Here is a 14122-nt window from a genome sequence, read left to right on the forward strand (position 1 = left end):
CCGGCCCTGCCATTCCCTCCGCCAGGGACGCCCTGCCCTGTCCTCTCTCTCGGTCTCAGCCGCTCCCACCAAGTCCCCCGCCCAGGTGGGCTGCCTCCATTTCCACCCCTACCGTGGGCCGGGAACTAGCCAGCGGCTTACCAAGTGGTGCAGGCTGGGAGTTGCGCTTTCCGTGGGTGGAGCTGGAGCTGCGTCGGGGAGAGGCTATCTGGGGACTTGGTGGTGGATGCCCGTGGGCCGGCTGAGTCCACGGCACTGAGTGCCCCCCGCCATCGGCTCACCACGCCTCGGGCGGCCTGGGGCCGGCGTCTGCATCCCCAGAAACATGACAGGGCGTCCAGGCCCTGCCCCAGACTGTGAATCCGGGGCTGGGGCGAGCCGGGCGCTCCGCGCCCTCGGGTGCTGAGGCTCACCACGTCGGGGACCCCCGCAGCTCTAGTCTTCTCAGGGCTGGACGTGAGCAAAACCCACCCTGCTGGACCCTGAGCCCACCCCGCAGCCGCAAGCCCCGTGGCGTGGACAGCACCAACCTGGCCAGCAGGTGGCAGCATTCGCCGGCTCAGCGGGGAAGGGGCAGCTCGGCTGCTGGGCCTCAGTGGGCACCGGCCTCCAAGCCCCACATTCACACATCACAGGTACACTGGGCACCCCCGTCCCCACCGACGGGCCCGGAGACACACACTTCACACGGGGGTGCAGTCCTCCACGGCGTCGCACACACACACCCACACACAACCACGTGAGTGACAGTGGGGCACATCCGTGGGACCCAACCCTCGAGGTGTCCGGGGTGGGCATCCCGAAGGGCCCCACGTGAGCCGAGGGAGGGGGCCGGACAGGGTGGGAGAGGGGCCAGGTGGGTATAGGCCTGTGCAGGGGCCATGGCTCCCTGATCCCCTGAGAAAGCGGAGCCCAGACCCCACTGCCCTCGCTGGTCTCGGGCAGAGGCCCCTGGGCCTGGCTTCCCCACCTGGGAGGCCAGAGTGCCCCTCACCCTGAGACTGCAGGTCCCCCGGGGCTGCCCTGCACTGGGCAGGGGGCCGGGGAGACAGAGGGTCAGTAGCACGGTCACATGAGCGCTGTATCATACAACTGCACCCTCCCAGGCCCCAAAGCCTGACCCCGACCACCCCTCGGCCCCCAGCCTGGAGACGGGGCAGGAGAGAAGATGGTGCCTGGGACCAGGTAAGGAGGGCCAGGTGGAGGGGACGGGCGGGGGGAGCGGGCAGGCCAGGCTCCATCCCCAGGCCCCATAAAGGGGGAGGCTTGCCCGCGTGGCTAGAGGGCACATTCGCCGGGACCCTGCTGGAGAATGTCATTAAAGTGGGCTTCCCTAGGCTCAGACAATCCGGTCTCCCAGGGAGAGTGTGTAGACGGCCACACTCACACAGGTGGAAGAATCCGCATGTGCAGGGTCCCACAGAGAAGGCCTCAGAGGCGCAAAGGGCCTCCAGGGAAGGGCTGGATCCTCGTCACCGGGGTCCATCCTAGCACCTCCCGTGCGGGGACAGGAGTTGGAGGCCGTGGGTCCCGTCCACGTCACCTGCGATCGTGCCGCGGGTGGGCTCTAGGATTGAGCCTGAGGCTGTGTCTCCCCAGACCCCGTGTCTCTGCCTGCCTGGTGGGTGGGCAGTGGCCCGAGGCCCCAATGCTATGGCCGTGCCGAGCCCTCGGGGCATTGCTCCTTTCCGCCCGCCTGGGAGCTCAAGGCCACAGCCCCTTCCCACAGGGTAATGTCTACCTTGCTGACCGGCTGGCATGGCCTTGTGGGCTGCAACTCAAGGCCACCGGCCTCCTCCCCGGAGCCTCAGGCAGAGAGAGGATGCAGATGGCCCTCCCGGGGCCCAGGGCTTAGCTGGGCCTGAACACACCGCACCTCGGTCTCAGCTGCCGAGAGACCCAGGACCGTTGCTGGGGCCCAGGCAGGAGGGCGCCCACCAGGGGCAGAGACACCAGGCTCGTCACCAGCCCTCTGGGCCCAGGCAGGAGGGCGGCCACCAGGGCCAGAGACACCAGGCTCGTCACCAGCCCTCTGGGCCTCAGTTTTCCTTTCTTTTTTTTTTATAAACTTATTTATTTATTTTTGGCTGCGTTGGGTCTTCGTTGCTGTGCGCGGGTTTTTCTCTAGTTGCTGCGCGGGGGCTACTCTTCGTTGCGATGCGCGGGCTTCTCATTGCGGTGGCTTCTCTTGTTGCGGAGCACGGGCTCTAGGCGCGCAGGCTTCAGCAGTTGTGGCTCGCAGGTTCAGTAGTTGTGGCTCGCGGGCTCTAGAGCGCAGGCTCGGTAGACGTGGCGCACGGGCTTAGTTGCTTTGTGGCGTGTGGGATCTTCCCGGACCAGGGCTTGAACCCGTGTCCCCTGCATTGGCAGGCGGATTCCAGGGTGGCAGGCGCCACCAGGGAAGTCCCTTCCTGCCTATTTAAATGGGCCCTGACACTCGGGGCTCCCTCCGAGGGCTAAGTGCTGGGGCTCACTGGCTTTGCCCGGACGCTGTCCCTCCGCTGTCCACCTGGCTCCCTCCCTCCCTCCCCTCCTTGAGGTCTTTGCTCAGGTGGCACCTCTTCTCTGTGGCCTCCCTAACCACATGCTAAGATGCCAGCTGCACCCCCATTGCCCCAGGCCCCAGCCCGCTGTACTTAGACCTGATGTGCCCCACAGCCCACTCCTTAATCCTGGCTATTGTCCTGCCGCTGGACCCTGAGTGACGCGTCCTGTGTGCTGTTCACAGTTGTACCTCCAGTGCCCAGTATGGGAGCGCAATCCACGTCTGTGGGGGGAGGGGGGAAGGGGAGGGGGAGGGGGAAGGAAGGAAGGAGGGCGAACGAGGAAGTGTGCGCTTCCTATCTGGTGATGTAACCCACGTGACCCCCGCTCTCTTGGTTGGGAAATGTCCAGATAATCTTTCCTGTCTGCGCCTGGCTGGTAAATGGGCCACACCTGGGCAGCTGCATGAAGGGGTGGATCTCACTAATACCAGAGGACAGTTTCCCGGCAAGAACCTTTGCGTCCCGGGCTCTCAGAGGGTGCAGCTTGTTAGAGGTGCTGGTTTCAGAGAGGACTGCTGAGCCGGGAGGAGACCAGACTCGTTCCCCCGTCTCTGCTCCCCCAAGATGTCTGAGGGGTGGGCGGTGGATATCAAACAGGGACCACCTGAGCCCATCTCCCAGGCCAGAGCCAGTCCGAGCCACCATGGGGGCAGCCCGGGCAGCAGCCCACCGCCCCGTACACCTCCCCTCCCCGCAGGGTGGCCCAGGCGGCATCCAGTTGTCACTGGCATCACCCGGCTTCTCCCCTGCCCCTCCTGCAGGCCGCCTCTGATCCCTAACTTAATTTATTTTGACATCCTTGCTGCCATTTGACCTCCCTATGGAGTCACGTGGTGCTTAGAACTCATTATACCCCCTTGAAACAGGAAGTTAATTAAACCCTTCACAGAGCCGGTGTTGACAAGCATCGGTGAGGGCCCCTGGCACAACGGCCCAGCGGCTCCAGGGCCTTGGGCTGACCAGCAGCGGTGGGAGCGAGGCCTGGGTCCCCTTCCCCCCAGCGCAGCCACCAGGGCCCATTCTGGAGCAGCAGGCGTGGGTTTCCTAGGGAGACTCCCGCTCTGCTGCTAACCTGCTGTGTGGCCTTGGGGGACTGACTTCACTTCTCTGAGCCTCAGTTTCCTTGTCTGGCAAATGGGAATTCTAACCATCCCTTCTTCAGAGAGCTGTTGGGAGCAGACGGTGCTCAGCACGGGCCCTGGCACTGAGGAACCGTCCACAACTCACTCATACCACTGCAAGCGTAAGGTAACAGCGTGCTGAGTACCACAGAAAAGGCACCTGGGCCCTGCAAGCTGGACCAGAGAGGAGCAGTCAGGAGCTCCCTGAGGAAGGGTGGGGGGCCAGGCAGTGGGAGGGAAGGGTGCACCGGGCAGCAGGGACAGCTTGTGCAAGGGCCCTGTGGCCACAGGCCACCGGGACCCACATTCAGGGAGGTTCAGAGGAGAAGGTAAGGGCAGGGCAGGGCCTGAGGTTATCATTCGCTTAACGGAAGGCCCGGCTGGCTTCAGCCTTTAGTGGGGCCAGGAGTGGCTGTGGGGATCCAGTAGCGGTCAGGGTGGTAGGTAAGGGAAGCTTGGAGCGGGGGTTGGGCTGACAACAGTGTCCCCACAGGGCCTCTCAGAGCTATACGGAGGTGAAGTCAGGGACACTGGGGGCACAGTGAAGCAGAAAGAGGGCTCACGGTGTGGCCTGGCCATCAGAGGCCCCTCACCTGACCTGGGCTTGGGACGCGCTCCCCACGGTCTGTCCAGCCCTCCCAGCCTTTCCCTCAGCTGAGAACGCCCTTCTGCCACCACTCTCTCCTGAACAGTCTTCATCGTTCGGTGTCCAGCGTAAGTGTCTAGAACATTCTGTGGTTCCCTTGGTCATCACCTAGCAACCAGTGCAGAAGCTGGGATGTGGGAGGCGCCACAGTCAGCCCCCTCCCCACCGGCAGCCACTGCCCGGACCCGGGTGGTCCTCCTGGGTTGGGGCAGCAGGGAGCATGCCCGTCAGCAGAGCCAGGCCCACGGGTGCCAACCCACAGGGCAGAGGGCAGCGGTGGAGCAGACGTGAGCCCAGAGCCACAGTGGCACCAAGGCTAGGGGAGCCCTGAGGGTCATGCCCCCCACCCCCACTGACAGATGAGGAAGCCAGGACCTAACTGCTTAAGGACTTGCTCAGGGTCGCAGCCTCCAATGTGGCAGAGCCAAGGTTCAAACCCAGTTCTCCTGGGGCACAGCCAGGGTTAAGAACCCGGGCTCTGGAGTGCGACTGCCTGGGGTCACCACTTCTGAGCTGCAGGGCCACTCTGAACCTCAGCGTCTTCATCACCACCGCGACAGCCTTGGAAGCTGTGTCCTAGGCCCAGCTCTGCCACCTTCTGCCTGGGTGACCACCAGAGGTGGTCAAGGACATCATGAGAGACCGTGAACCAGCCCAGAAGAAGGGCTCGGAAAAGGCTGGTGATGCCGACAATGACATCGCCCCTAGAGCCATCCCCAGGAGGCTTCCCTAGGCCCAGACAACCTCGGAGCCTTCTCGAGAGGCCTCCAGACTACTAGACCTTGAAATCCAGCAAAGCAGGAAACATCCAGGCCGTGGTCAGGGCAGCCCAGCTCCACGCCAAGCCCTTCTCAGCTCCATAGTGGGTGTTGCCAACCCCCAAGTGGACTGAATGCAGTTCTGTTTTCTTCACCAGTGACGTTTGGATGTGAATCTTGGCACTCCCACAGGGGATGCAGGTGGCCAGATGGAACCCTCTCCCATCTGAGCAGGGATCCCTGCAAAACTCCACAGAGATGGCACCTCCTCCAGTTAGCCTTCCTTGATTTCCCCAGGCAGAGGCGGTCGCTCCTGCTCTGGGCTGAGCCGGGCCTGCCTTTCCACAGCATTTCTTGCTCCTCTTTCCTCAGTTTATCGTCCGTATCAACAGACCTCCCCTGAGGGTATAGTGGCCTGTGTGAGCAAGGTCCTGTGACACCGCCATCGGTCACAAGCAAGCTGGAGTTTCCTCATCTGTACGGTGGCGGTAATAATATCCCCGTGCAGGGCAGACAGAGGGGGCAAAGCATGGAAGCCAAGTGCCCCAGAAACATCACGGGCCTGGGTCAGGGCTGTCATGGCAGGTTCTTTTGTTTGTTTTTTATAAATTTATTTATTTTTAATTTTGGGTGCGTTGGGTCTCTGTTGCTGCGCGCAGGGCTTCTCTGGTTGCGGAGAGTGGGGGCTACTCTTCGTTGCGTTGCGCGGGCTTCTCATTGCGGTGGCTTCTCTTGTTGTGGAGCGTGGGCTCTAGGCGCGCAGGCTTCAGTAGTTGCGGCTCACGGGCTCAGGAGTTGTGGCGCACGGGCTTAGTTGCTCCGCAGCATGTGGGATCTTCCCAGACCAGGGCTCGAACTCGTGTCCCCTGCATTTGCAGGCGGATTCTTAACCACTGCACCACCAGGGAAGTCCCCTGTCATGGCGTTTGATGGGCACTTGACCCGCGCAGGTGCACAGAGCCCTGCACTTGGCTTAAGGCTCTTCTGTTGCTGCCCGGAGATTCTTAATTTTTGAACAAGGGGCCCCACATTTTCATTTTTCACTGAGCCCTGAGAATGATTTAGTGGATCCTGGTCAGCAGGACCTGCCTCTGCCTCTAAGTCCCTGGGCAACTGGGGTTGTCTCTCCTCTCAGAACCTGAAGTGGCCAAAGTCCTGCCACTCTTTTCCTCCTGCACCTTAGACAGACATCACTAATTGATCGTGGTTCTCCTCCACCTGCTGACCCTCAGAACCCTCCTCAACACAGACCTCCAGGCATTCCAGCAGCACCAACCTGGGCGTCACTTGCTATGCATGGAGCCTCAAACCCAGCACAGGTCCAGCCCGTGGCCACCTCCTCCAGGAATCCCCCTGACTGCCTGACTGTGAGGTTCCCATCCTGTAAAGAGGCCCCCTTTGGGGAAGGCAGCAGGCCCAATGAGAAACCCAGACAGGTGGGGCCCCTTGTCCAGTTGACAAACATGTGGGAGCCCTGGGCTGAGTGAACCAGCCATCCATGGGCCCCATGCTCCCCAGAGGAGGGGTGCAGCACCGGGTAACTCTAGGAAGGCTGTACCCCTTGGCCCTGGAGTGGGAAGAGCTGGTGAGCACGTGACCCCGGACAGGTCTCTTGGCCTCCCGGCCTTAGTGTTCTTCTCTGTCCACTGGCAGTGGCAGGTCCTGGGGTAGACCTCAACCTTCTGCCCTGCCTGCCAATCTCCTGCCCTCCTGGGAGCAGCGGTAGGGCAGGGGAGAGTGCCCAGGTTCTGAGGGCAACCTTTTCCTCTTCCGTGGGGCAGGGGCAAAGGTAACAGGAGTCAGAATGAGGGGGGGGTCTCACGGGCAGAGTACTCAGTACCTAGCCAGCCTCCATATGTGACAGTTGTGATGATTATCTGACGCCATCAGATGGGTGGGCCCAGCTTTCTGGACAGGCATCCAGGTGTCCTGTTTGCAAAGGTCTTCCCATTAGCCCCCGGGCCCTGCTAACTCCCTATTTCTTGTGAATATGGGGGGCGGGGGTAGGCACCAAATGCAGGCCAAGAATGTTAAAAGAATACACTTGAGCCCCCAGGGACAACTCTAATGGTGTATGACTTTGAGCCTCCCTGGAAAATGGGGGGCCTCTGGGATCCCATGAACATATCCCAAAGAACAGAAGGCTCGGTCTCCGTTTCCATGGCTGGAACAGGCAGTACTGACCTCGCTCCCTTCTGACTGTTCCAGGCGGGGAGGGGGCTTAGGGGTTCGCTCAGCCCGCGAAGGGTCTTCTTCCTGGGCCTCCAGCAGGGGCGCCCTTTAGAGGCACGGCCGGGGGAGGAGAGGCCCAGAGGGGCAACGCCTGGGGGCAGCTGCGGGGGGAGCAGGCACAGGCCGCTGGCTTCCACACCACCCCCGCCCCCGATCTCCAGCCATATCTGAGCCCAAGGGAGGGGGACCCGAAGTCCCCCACTCTCCACTTGGGGCTGCAGCCACCGGAGGTGGCGAACCCCAGGGATGCCGCTCTTCCACCACAGCCTTGGGCAGAAGCCCCACCCTGTCAGAGCCGGCTCCAAACCCCAAATCTGGTCCAAGGCAATGTGGAGCGTCAAGGCCTCGGGCTTCCTGACCCGGCCCTCACCGTCCCCCATCCCGCGGGCCGAGGAGGGTGGTCGCAGAGCCCAGAGGTTCTGGGCGGGACCGAGGCCCTGGAGGCGGAGTTACAGAGCGGGGGGCGGAGTCATGGGCGGTGGAGGTCGGAGTCATGGGCGGTGGAGGTCGGAGCCATGGTTTGGGGGCGTGGTCTGGGCGGGGCTTCGGTGTCCAGGAACCGAACCAGGTCAGGTCAGGCTGGGGGGCGGAGCTGCAGCTGCGCCGAGGGGGCGGGTCCAGGGAGGTCTGGAGCCCGGCCGGACGCGGGGCGGCGGGATGCCTTGGGTCGCCGAGTCTGAGCCGGGTCTGGGGGACAAAGCGGCAGGGCCGAAGGAGTAGTCGAGGAGGCCACAGGTCTACCCAGGGCCGGGGGCGGGTTCAGCTCTCTGGGGGCGGGGCCAGAAGGCGGGGCGGGGCCATTGCGGCGAGGAAACAGGGCCAGTCCAGGGGCGGGCCAGGGCGGCGGGGCGGGGCGGGGCCAGGGCCGCGAGGTAACAAGATCCGCCCGGGGGCGGGCCAACTCGGTGCAGGCGGGGCGAGGCCGCGGCGCTGGGGGCGGGGCCAGCGGTGGGGGCGGGCCCGGAGGCGCGGCGCCGTGACGCGGACGCCCCGCCCGCACGCCCCGAGCGCCCGAGCCGAGGCCGCCCGGTTCGCCGCGCGCTGCCCGCAGGTTCCATTGAGAAGAGCCGAGCGGCGGCGGCGGCGTCTGCGCGGAGGCGGAGGAGCCGGCAGCAGCCCGCCGCCCGCCGGCCCCGGCGGTCCGCGCGGCCGCACAGCAGGGCCGAGCCTCCGGCCTCCGCAGCGGCGCCGGGCCGGACGCGGCGGGCTGGGGGCGCGGGCCGGGGCGGCCGCGGAGCCCAGGGGCCGGGGGCATGAGCCGCCCCGCGGCCCCGCCGCGCCCCCGCCGCCCGCCGCCGCCCGCCAGGGGCTAGAGGCGGCCGCCACGAGGGCGCGCGGCGCCGGAGACATGTCCAGGAGGAAACAGAGCAACCCCCGGCAGATCAAGCGTGAGTCAAACTTTGCCCGCCGGCCCCGACCCCCGCCGGTCCGCCCCCGGTCCGTCCCGCTCTGCCCGCGGCGCCCGCGACCTTCACCCCGCGCCGCGCCCCCCACGCTGTGTGCCAAGCGCGCCGTAATCTAATCTCCGCTGGCGGGCCGGTCCCCCGCGTCTCGGCACCGGCACCGGGGGTCCCGCCTGGTGGGGGTGTCCGCCCAGAGGGCCGGAACGGGGTTGCTGGGGGCGCGGCCACCTCGCGGCCTGCCCCTCCCCCGCATCCCCCGAGATGGTGCGGCGATAAGGCGGCCCGATCTGGGCTCAGATAAAGTTTAAAATATTCCATTCTGCAAGTCCCATCCTGATAAGATCGCTCTGTCGGGACGGGCTGAAATTGTGATCTTATCTCGCGCGGTTGACTCTCCCAGGCTTTGTATCTAGAGGGAGAAAGAGAGAGACCTGGGAGGGAGAGGGGGCACCCGGGGCGCGTGGAAGTGCACGGCCAAGAGGCGGAGACCCGCCGGCGCCCACCCCCACTCCCGCTGGCTTGCAGAGCCGCCTGGCTTGGAGGATGGAGGTGTAGCTACCTCAGCCCACGCGCTGGGCTCCAGCCCTGTCTCTGGGTCTCGAACTCGAGCCTTCCCTGCCCGGGGACAGCCTCCTGGAGGTCCTCCCCTCCCTGTGTCCCAGCCAGGACTGCAGGGGCGCTGTGCGCTGGGTGGCTTGCGGTCACACACACCCTCTAGCCGAGGGGTCGGGGAGGGGTCTCCTGGGACTCAGTCCTGGGCCAGGGTCGCCTCCGCACGCGTCCAAGTGTCTCACCCGTCTGGCCCGCAGGCCACTCCCCCGGTGGGGGAGGGGGGGCAGGCAGCTGCTGTGTCCACACTGATGATGCCCCCCGGAGATAAGAGCGCCCCGTACTCTTGGGGCCCCTCGGCTGCCTGAGCAGGGAGAGAGAGGGCAGTGCACAGGAAGCACGGCTCCCCACCCCACGCCAGTAATAACTTCGCGCCTCTGCTGCCAGGGCCAGAGTGCGGGGCCACATCTCCCCGGCCAGACCAGCAGGTCGCTGGGGCTGCCCAGGAGGCGAAGAGGGGGCCAGACCACTGCCCAGCCCCATGTTCCCCCGCACTGCTTCTTCTGTCCACATGACCATTGCCACCAGAACCCTGTGTGCATGCTTCTGGGGGAGTGTCTACTCCCGAGGTCCCAGAGAGGGGGAAGGCAAGCATGAATCCGGGTTCCCGTAACCCGACTCCTCAGTGTGCAAGCGGGACCTGTTTTCCGAAAGTCGCTTTCTATCAAGTCAACTCAAGTATTAAAACCACCCACAGGTCCCGATCTGCGCTGGTTCTCTGGTTTCTTTTTCCCCTCCTCCCCTGTGCGCCTCTGTTCGGTCTGTTCTCGTGTGTGCGTGTGTATGTGTTTCAGCGTGATGAGAAATGCAGATAGCGCGGGCAGGGAGATCGCAGGTTGGGAGCCGATCGCCAGAGCCGATAAGGCCCAGAGCGGAGCGAGCGCCCGGGCTCAGCTGGGTCGACCGAGCGGTGCGTGTTGGGGACAGGGACCAAAGCGGGCGCGAGGGCGAGCCCCCGCTGTCTACCTTCAGCGCGCCCGGTAAGCGGGCTGGGGAGAGGGCCGGCCCTGGGAGGCGGGGCCGGGGCACCCTCCCTTCAGCCCGCGGCCCCGGGCGCCTCCTCCCCCTGGCAGATCTTGGCGCGTTAAGATGCGAGCGCTGATTGTCACCAAGCGGCGGCGCCCGCACGCCCGCCCTCTGCCGCCCGCCCTCTGCCTGCGGCTGTGCGTAGGGCCCTGGCGGCTGTGTGCCCGCCGCTCTGGCCTCACCTGCGACCAGGCCGCGGGTGTGGAGGGGAGGGGCCCGAGCGCTTGGGCCGCCGCCCCCCCCGGGGCCCCCACCGAAGCCGGGGCGCAGCTGCCCGCGCCTCTGTGCGCCTTTTGTTCCGCGCAGAGATAGATGTGCCGCGCTGATAAGGCGCACAACCGATGGCGGCGGCGATAGGCGCGCCCATTTATTAACTTCAAACGTGGGAGCGGGGGAGGGCGAGGCGGGAGCGCGGCCTTGGCCGGCCAGATGGCTGCGACGATAGGCCGGGCCGCGCTGGCGGGGAGCGCGGGGCGGAGCGCAGCTTGGGACCCCCGGCGCCCTGGCCCGCCGAGGTTTCCTCCCGCCCGGGTCGATGTGAGCTCAGATAAGCGCCGGGCCGGTCGGCCGGATGGCGATCTCCCAAAGCGATAAGAGCCCTTATCTATGGCCACCAGGCCCCGCCGGGTTCGAGGCAACAACAGCGCGGGGGCGTCGCGGCTGGGGCGAGTGGGGGGCCTCCGACCTGCCGGGGAGGGGTGGAGGGGCGTGCGTGCCTGGGTCCGTTTGGGCGAGTTTTCATCCCAAACACACTTCATTGCCAGGAAGTTGATCCTCCCCCTGCGGGTGGTACAGTCCGTCAAAATGAAAGAAAACTGACTTTGCACCGGCCAGGAGCGGGGAGGAGGGGAGGGAGGACACCCAGCCCTGATTCCTATTAGATGGTGTGAGATAGCAGAGTCAGGGGTGTCACCTCCAGAAGGAGAGAGGGTGTTTTCCCCCTTGAATCAAGTTGGTGTTGGTGTTCTTCCTGTCAAGTGGTAAGTGTGACCTGCGTGGAGTTTTCTTGAAAAAGGAATCGAAGTGGCTTCTGCTGCCGAGCCAAGGTTGGGGGGAACACAGCGTGCTGGCATCTCTTTGAGCAGGTCCCCCAAATCAGAAGGGAAGGTCTGCTCAGACCTGCCTTCATTCACTCGGGAGGTCTTCACTGAGCGCTTGCTGAATGCGAGTACTGGGTCGTAGCCACTGCCCTGGGGAGCCAGGGGAGGGGTGAGCTGACCAGGGGCCGGCAGAGAGCAGTACGGAAACCGGGGAGGTGGGGGTGGATGGGGGCAGGTGGGGCATTGCCTGCAAGGGGGGACCTCCAGAGGGGGTCAGGAAGAGGCCAGCTGTTGGGGGTGCCTCCAGGGACAGTGGGCTAGCCTCAGTTTCCAACTCTGGACAGTGGGGACAGGAGCAAGCCCCCCGGTCACACTGGGGATGCCGAGGGGACCACAGAGCCCTTTTGCAGTGGGAGGGCCCCTGCGGACCATGGCTCCAGATGCCAAGTGGAAGTCGAGGCCAGCCAGGCAAGGGGCTCCCGGAAGAAGTCCCAGCCCGAACAGCTGCTCCATTGCAGACGGAGGTGTTTTTCACACGTTCTCGGAGCTTGGTTAAGCAAATTATTGGTGGCCACAGGATGACTCATTCACTCCGAGCTTTAAGCCACCTGCCCGCTCTCCCCAGCAGGCAGACGCCCACCTGGAGGCTGGCCGTGCCTCTGGTGAGGGCCGGTTCCGGAGAGAGACTGGGTTGGGCCGGAAGGGGGGTGAGGTGGTCTCTCAGTTTTGATGAACTTGAGAGGATTATCTGCACAGAGCGATGCACCTCCCCCTGCCAGGTGTGGGAGGCTCCTGGGAAGCTGCCTGGTTCCCAGGGGTCACCTTGCAGTACCCACCACCCCACTGTGACGGCAGAGAAGCAAGGAAACACGGGGCTTTGGCAGCCTGGCTGCCCGTAACTCGAGCCCCATGAGCAGGTGGCTGTGCCTTCTGCAGCCTCAGTTTCCCGTCTCTGGAAATCAGGTGTGACCTTGCCTGCCAACCGGGGGTGGACGGGCACCGTGGCTGCCCTCAGCTGGCCTCCGCGCCCTCCTCAGAGCCCTGGGGGCATGGGGGCCAAGCTACAGTGAGCCAGGGCCCCGGGCCTTAGAGACGCAGAGACTGGCTCCCAGCCCCCATTCCCTGAACCTGGCCTTGAGCAGAGTTCTGGTGGGCGGCAGCCGGGCCCGAGCTCTCAGGCCCTGGGGCTGGGCCTTCACGCTGGCTTTCCTGCATTCCTGGGCCTGAGGGAAGACAGACGGCTCATTTGCTCGTTAGATAGTAATAATGATATCTATAGTAGCTAATACTCGTGGGGCTTACTCTGTGCCAGGCCACGTGTTATCTTAAGGCAGGTCCTGTTCTTACCGTTTACATCTTGGAGAAACTGAAGCACAGAGAAGTTAAGTTTCTCACCCAAGAAAATGACAGCCAGAGTTGGAAGGCAGGCAGTCTGGCCCCGCTGTGGACATCACGCTGCTTTCCCACAGTCTCTTGCCTTTGTCTGCCTCTGGGCTTCCCCGGCCTCAGTCTCCACACCTGTGAAATGGGCCTCTGGGAGCAGAGGTGCCCAGGGGTCTTTCCCCAGCCCTGCCCTTGCCGAGTCTCCTGTGACCTCCTTCCGGAGATGTTTCTGCGCAGGGTAGGGGGATGGGGTCCCAGGAGGCTTCATCCAGCCCTGCCAGTGCCCTGAGCCCCAGTCTCATCCCGCCCACCTAGCCAGCCCCTCCCCAGAGGTCACTGGGAGCCCAGCATGGCACCAGCACCGCCAGGGATTTAAATGGGTCAGTTGGGGAAGAAAGGAGGAGGGAACACGATGCCATTAATTGTACCCCTTATCTCCTGTTTCTATGCCAACCAGACGTTCCTGGGGCTTGCCGGGCTCGGGAATAACACTCCCGGGCGGACTATCTACCATCGACAGGCCCTCTCCTGGAGGCAGCTGTTGCGTCCCGGCCGCTGTCGCCAGCCCCCGTAGCCCCGGGCCCGGGTGCCTGGCTGGGCTCCTGCCACCGGCCCCCATACCCTTGGATCCTCCTGGCGCTGCCCCATGGCCCCTGTCCCCGTTTCACAGACGGGGAGACTGAGGCCGCCATCACACGTTCACTCTCTGGACCTCACCTGCTGTTCCCCACCCAGGCAGGAGTGGCCTGGACCGAGAGGGTGGCAGGAGAGGGGGCAGCAACACCTGCAGAGCGTGCCCCTGTGCGTCCGTGTCCTCCACTTTGGCAGCAGGAGGCGGGTGGCCCCGTGGGTAAGGGCTCAGCCGCCTTCAGGCCGCAGTGCACGTGTCCCTGTGAGGAGGGGAGGGCAGGCTCCCGTCAGGCTGCCCCCTCACCCGAGCCTGGGTTCAAGCCGAGACTTGGAGGATTTCTCTCTGGCTTCTTTCAGCCCCTTCCAGCCTCAGTGCCTTCGCCTCGGTTTCCCCATCTGCAGAATGGGGATGCCGACACTGGTGGTCCCTGAGCACAGCTGTGAGCACAGACGGGAAATACACGTCTTCTCAGACAGCTGCCAGCATCCCCATCGTCCTCCCCCGCAGTATCTTTGTGGTCCATCGGTCAAGTTAGATCTGTGGTTTCCAGCTTATCTGTGATGGACAAATCCCTTTTCCCAAGCTGTCCCCAGAGAGTGAAACACATGCAAGGACCCTGCCTAGGAAGTGGGGCCCGCACCTGCCCCCCTCCCGTCTCTCCTCTTCGTGGCTGGCCTTCCCCTCCAGCCGTTCCAGCTACAACTTGCCAGGCAGGTGCCCGGGCTGT

General features: G+C 64.4%; 1 protein-coding gene across 1 annotated transcript in view; it reads left to right on the top strand.

Moving 5' to 3' along the window:
• The first annotated feature begins 8599 nt into the window (after positions 1-8599).
• Positions 8600-14122, top strand: part of ZFPM1 (zinc finger protein, FOG family member 1) — a 67651-nt gene continuing 62128 nt past the window's right edge. Inside the window, exon 1 of the mRNA XM_082676212.1 lies at positions 8600-8691. Within this exon, the coding sequence (XP_082532338.1) occupies positions 8652-8691 (40 nt within the window). The 5' untranslated portion in view covers positions 8600-8651. The remainder of the gene's footprint in view (positions 8692-14122) is intronic.

This window comes from Grampus griseus, assembly GCF_964374135.1.
Source record: "Grampus griseus genome assembly, chromosome: 19".
NCBI lineage: Eukaryota > Metazoa > Chordata > Mammalia > Artiodactyla > Delphinidae > Grampus > Grampus griseus.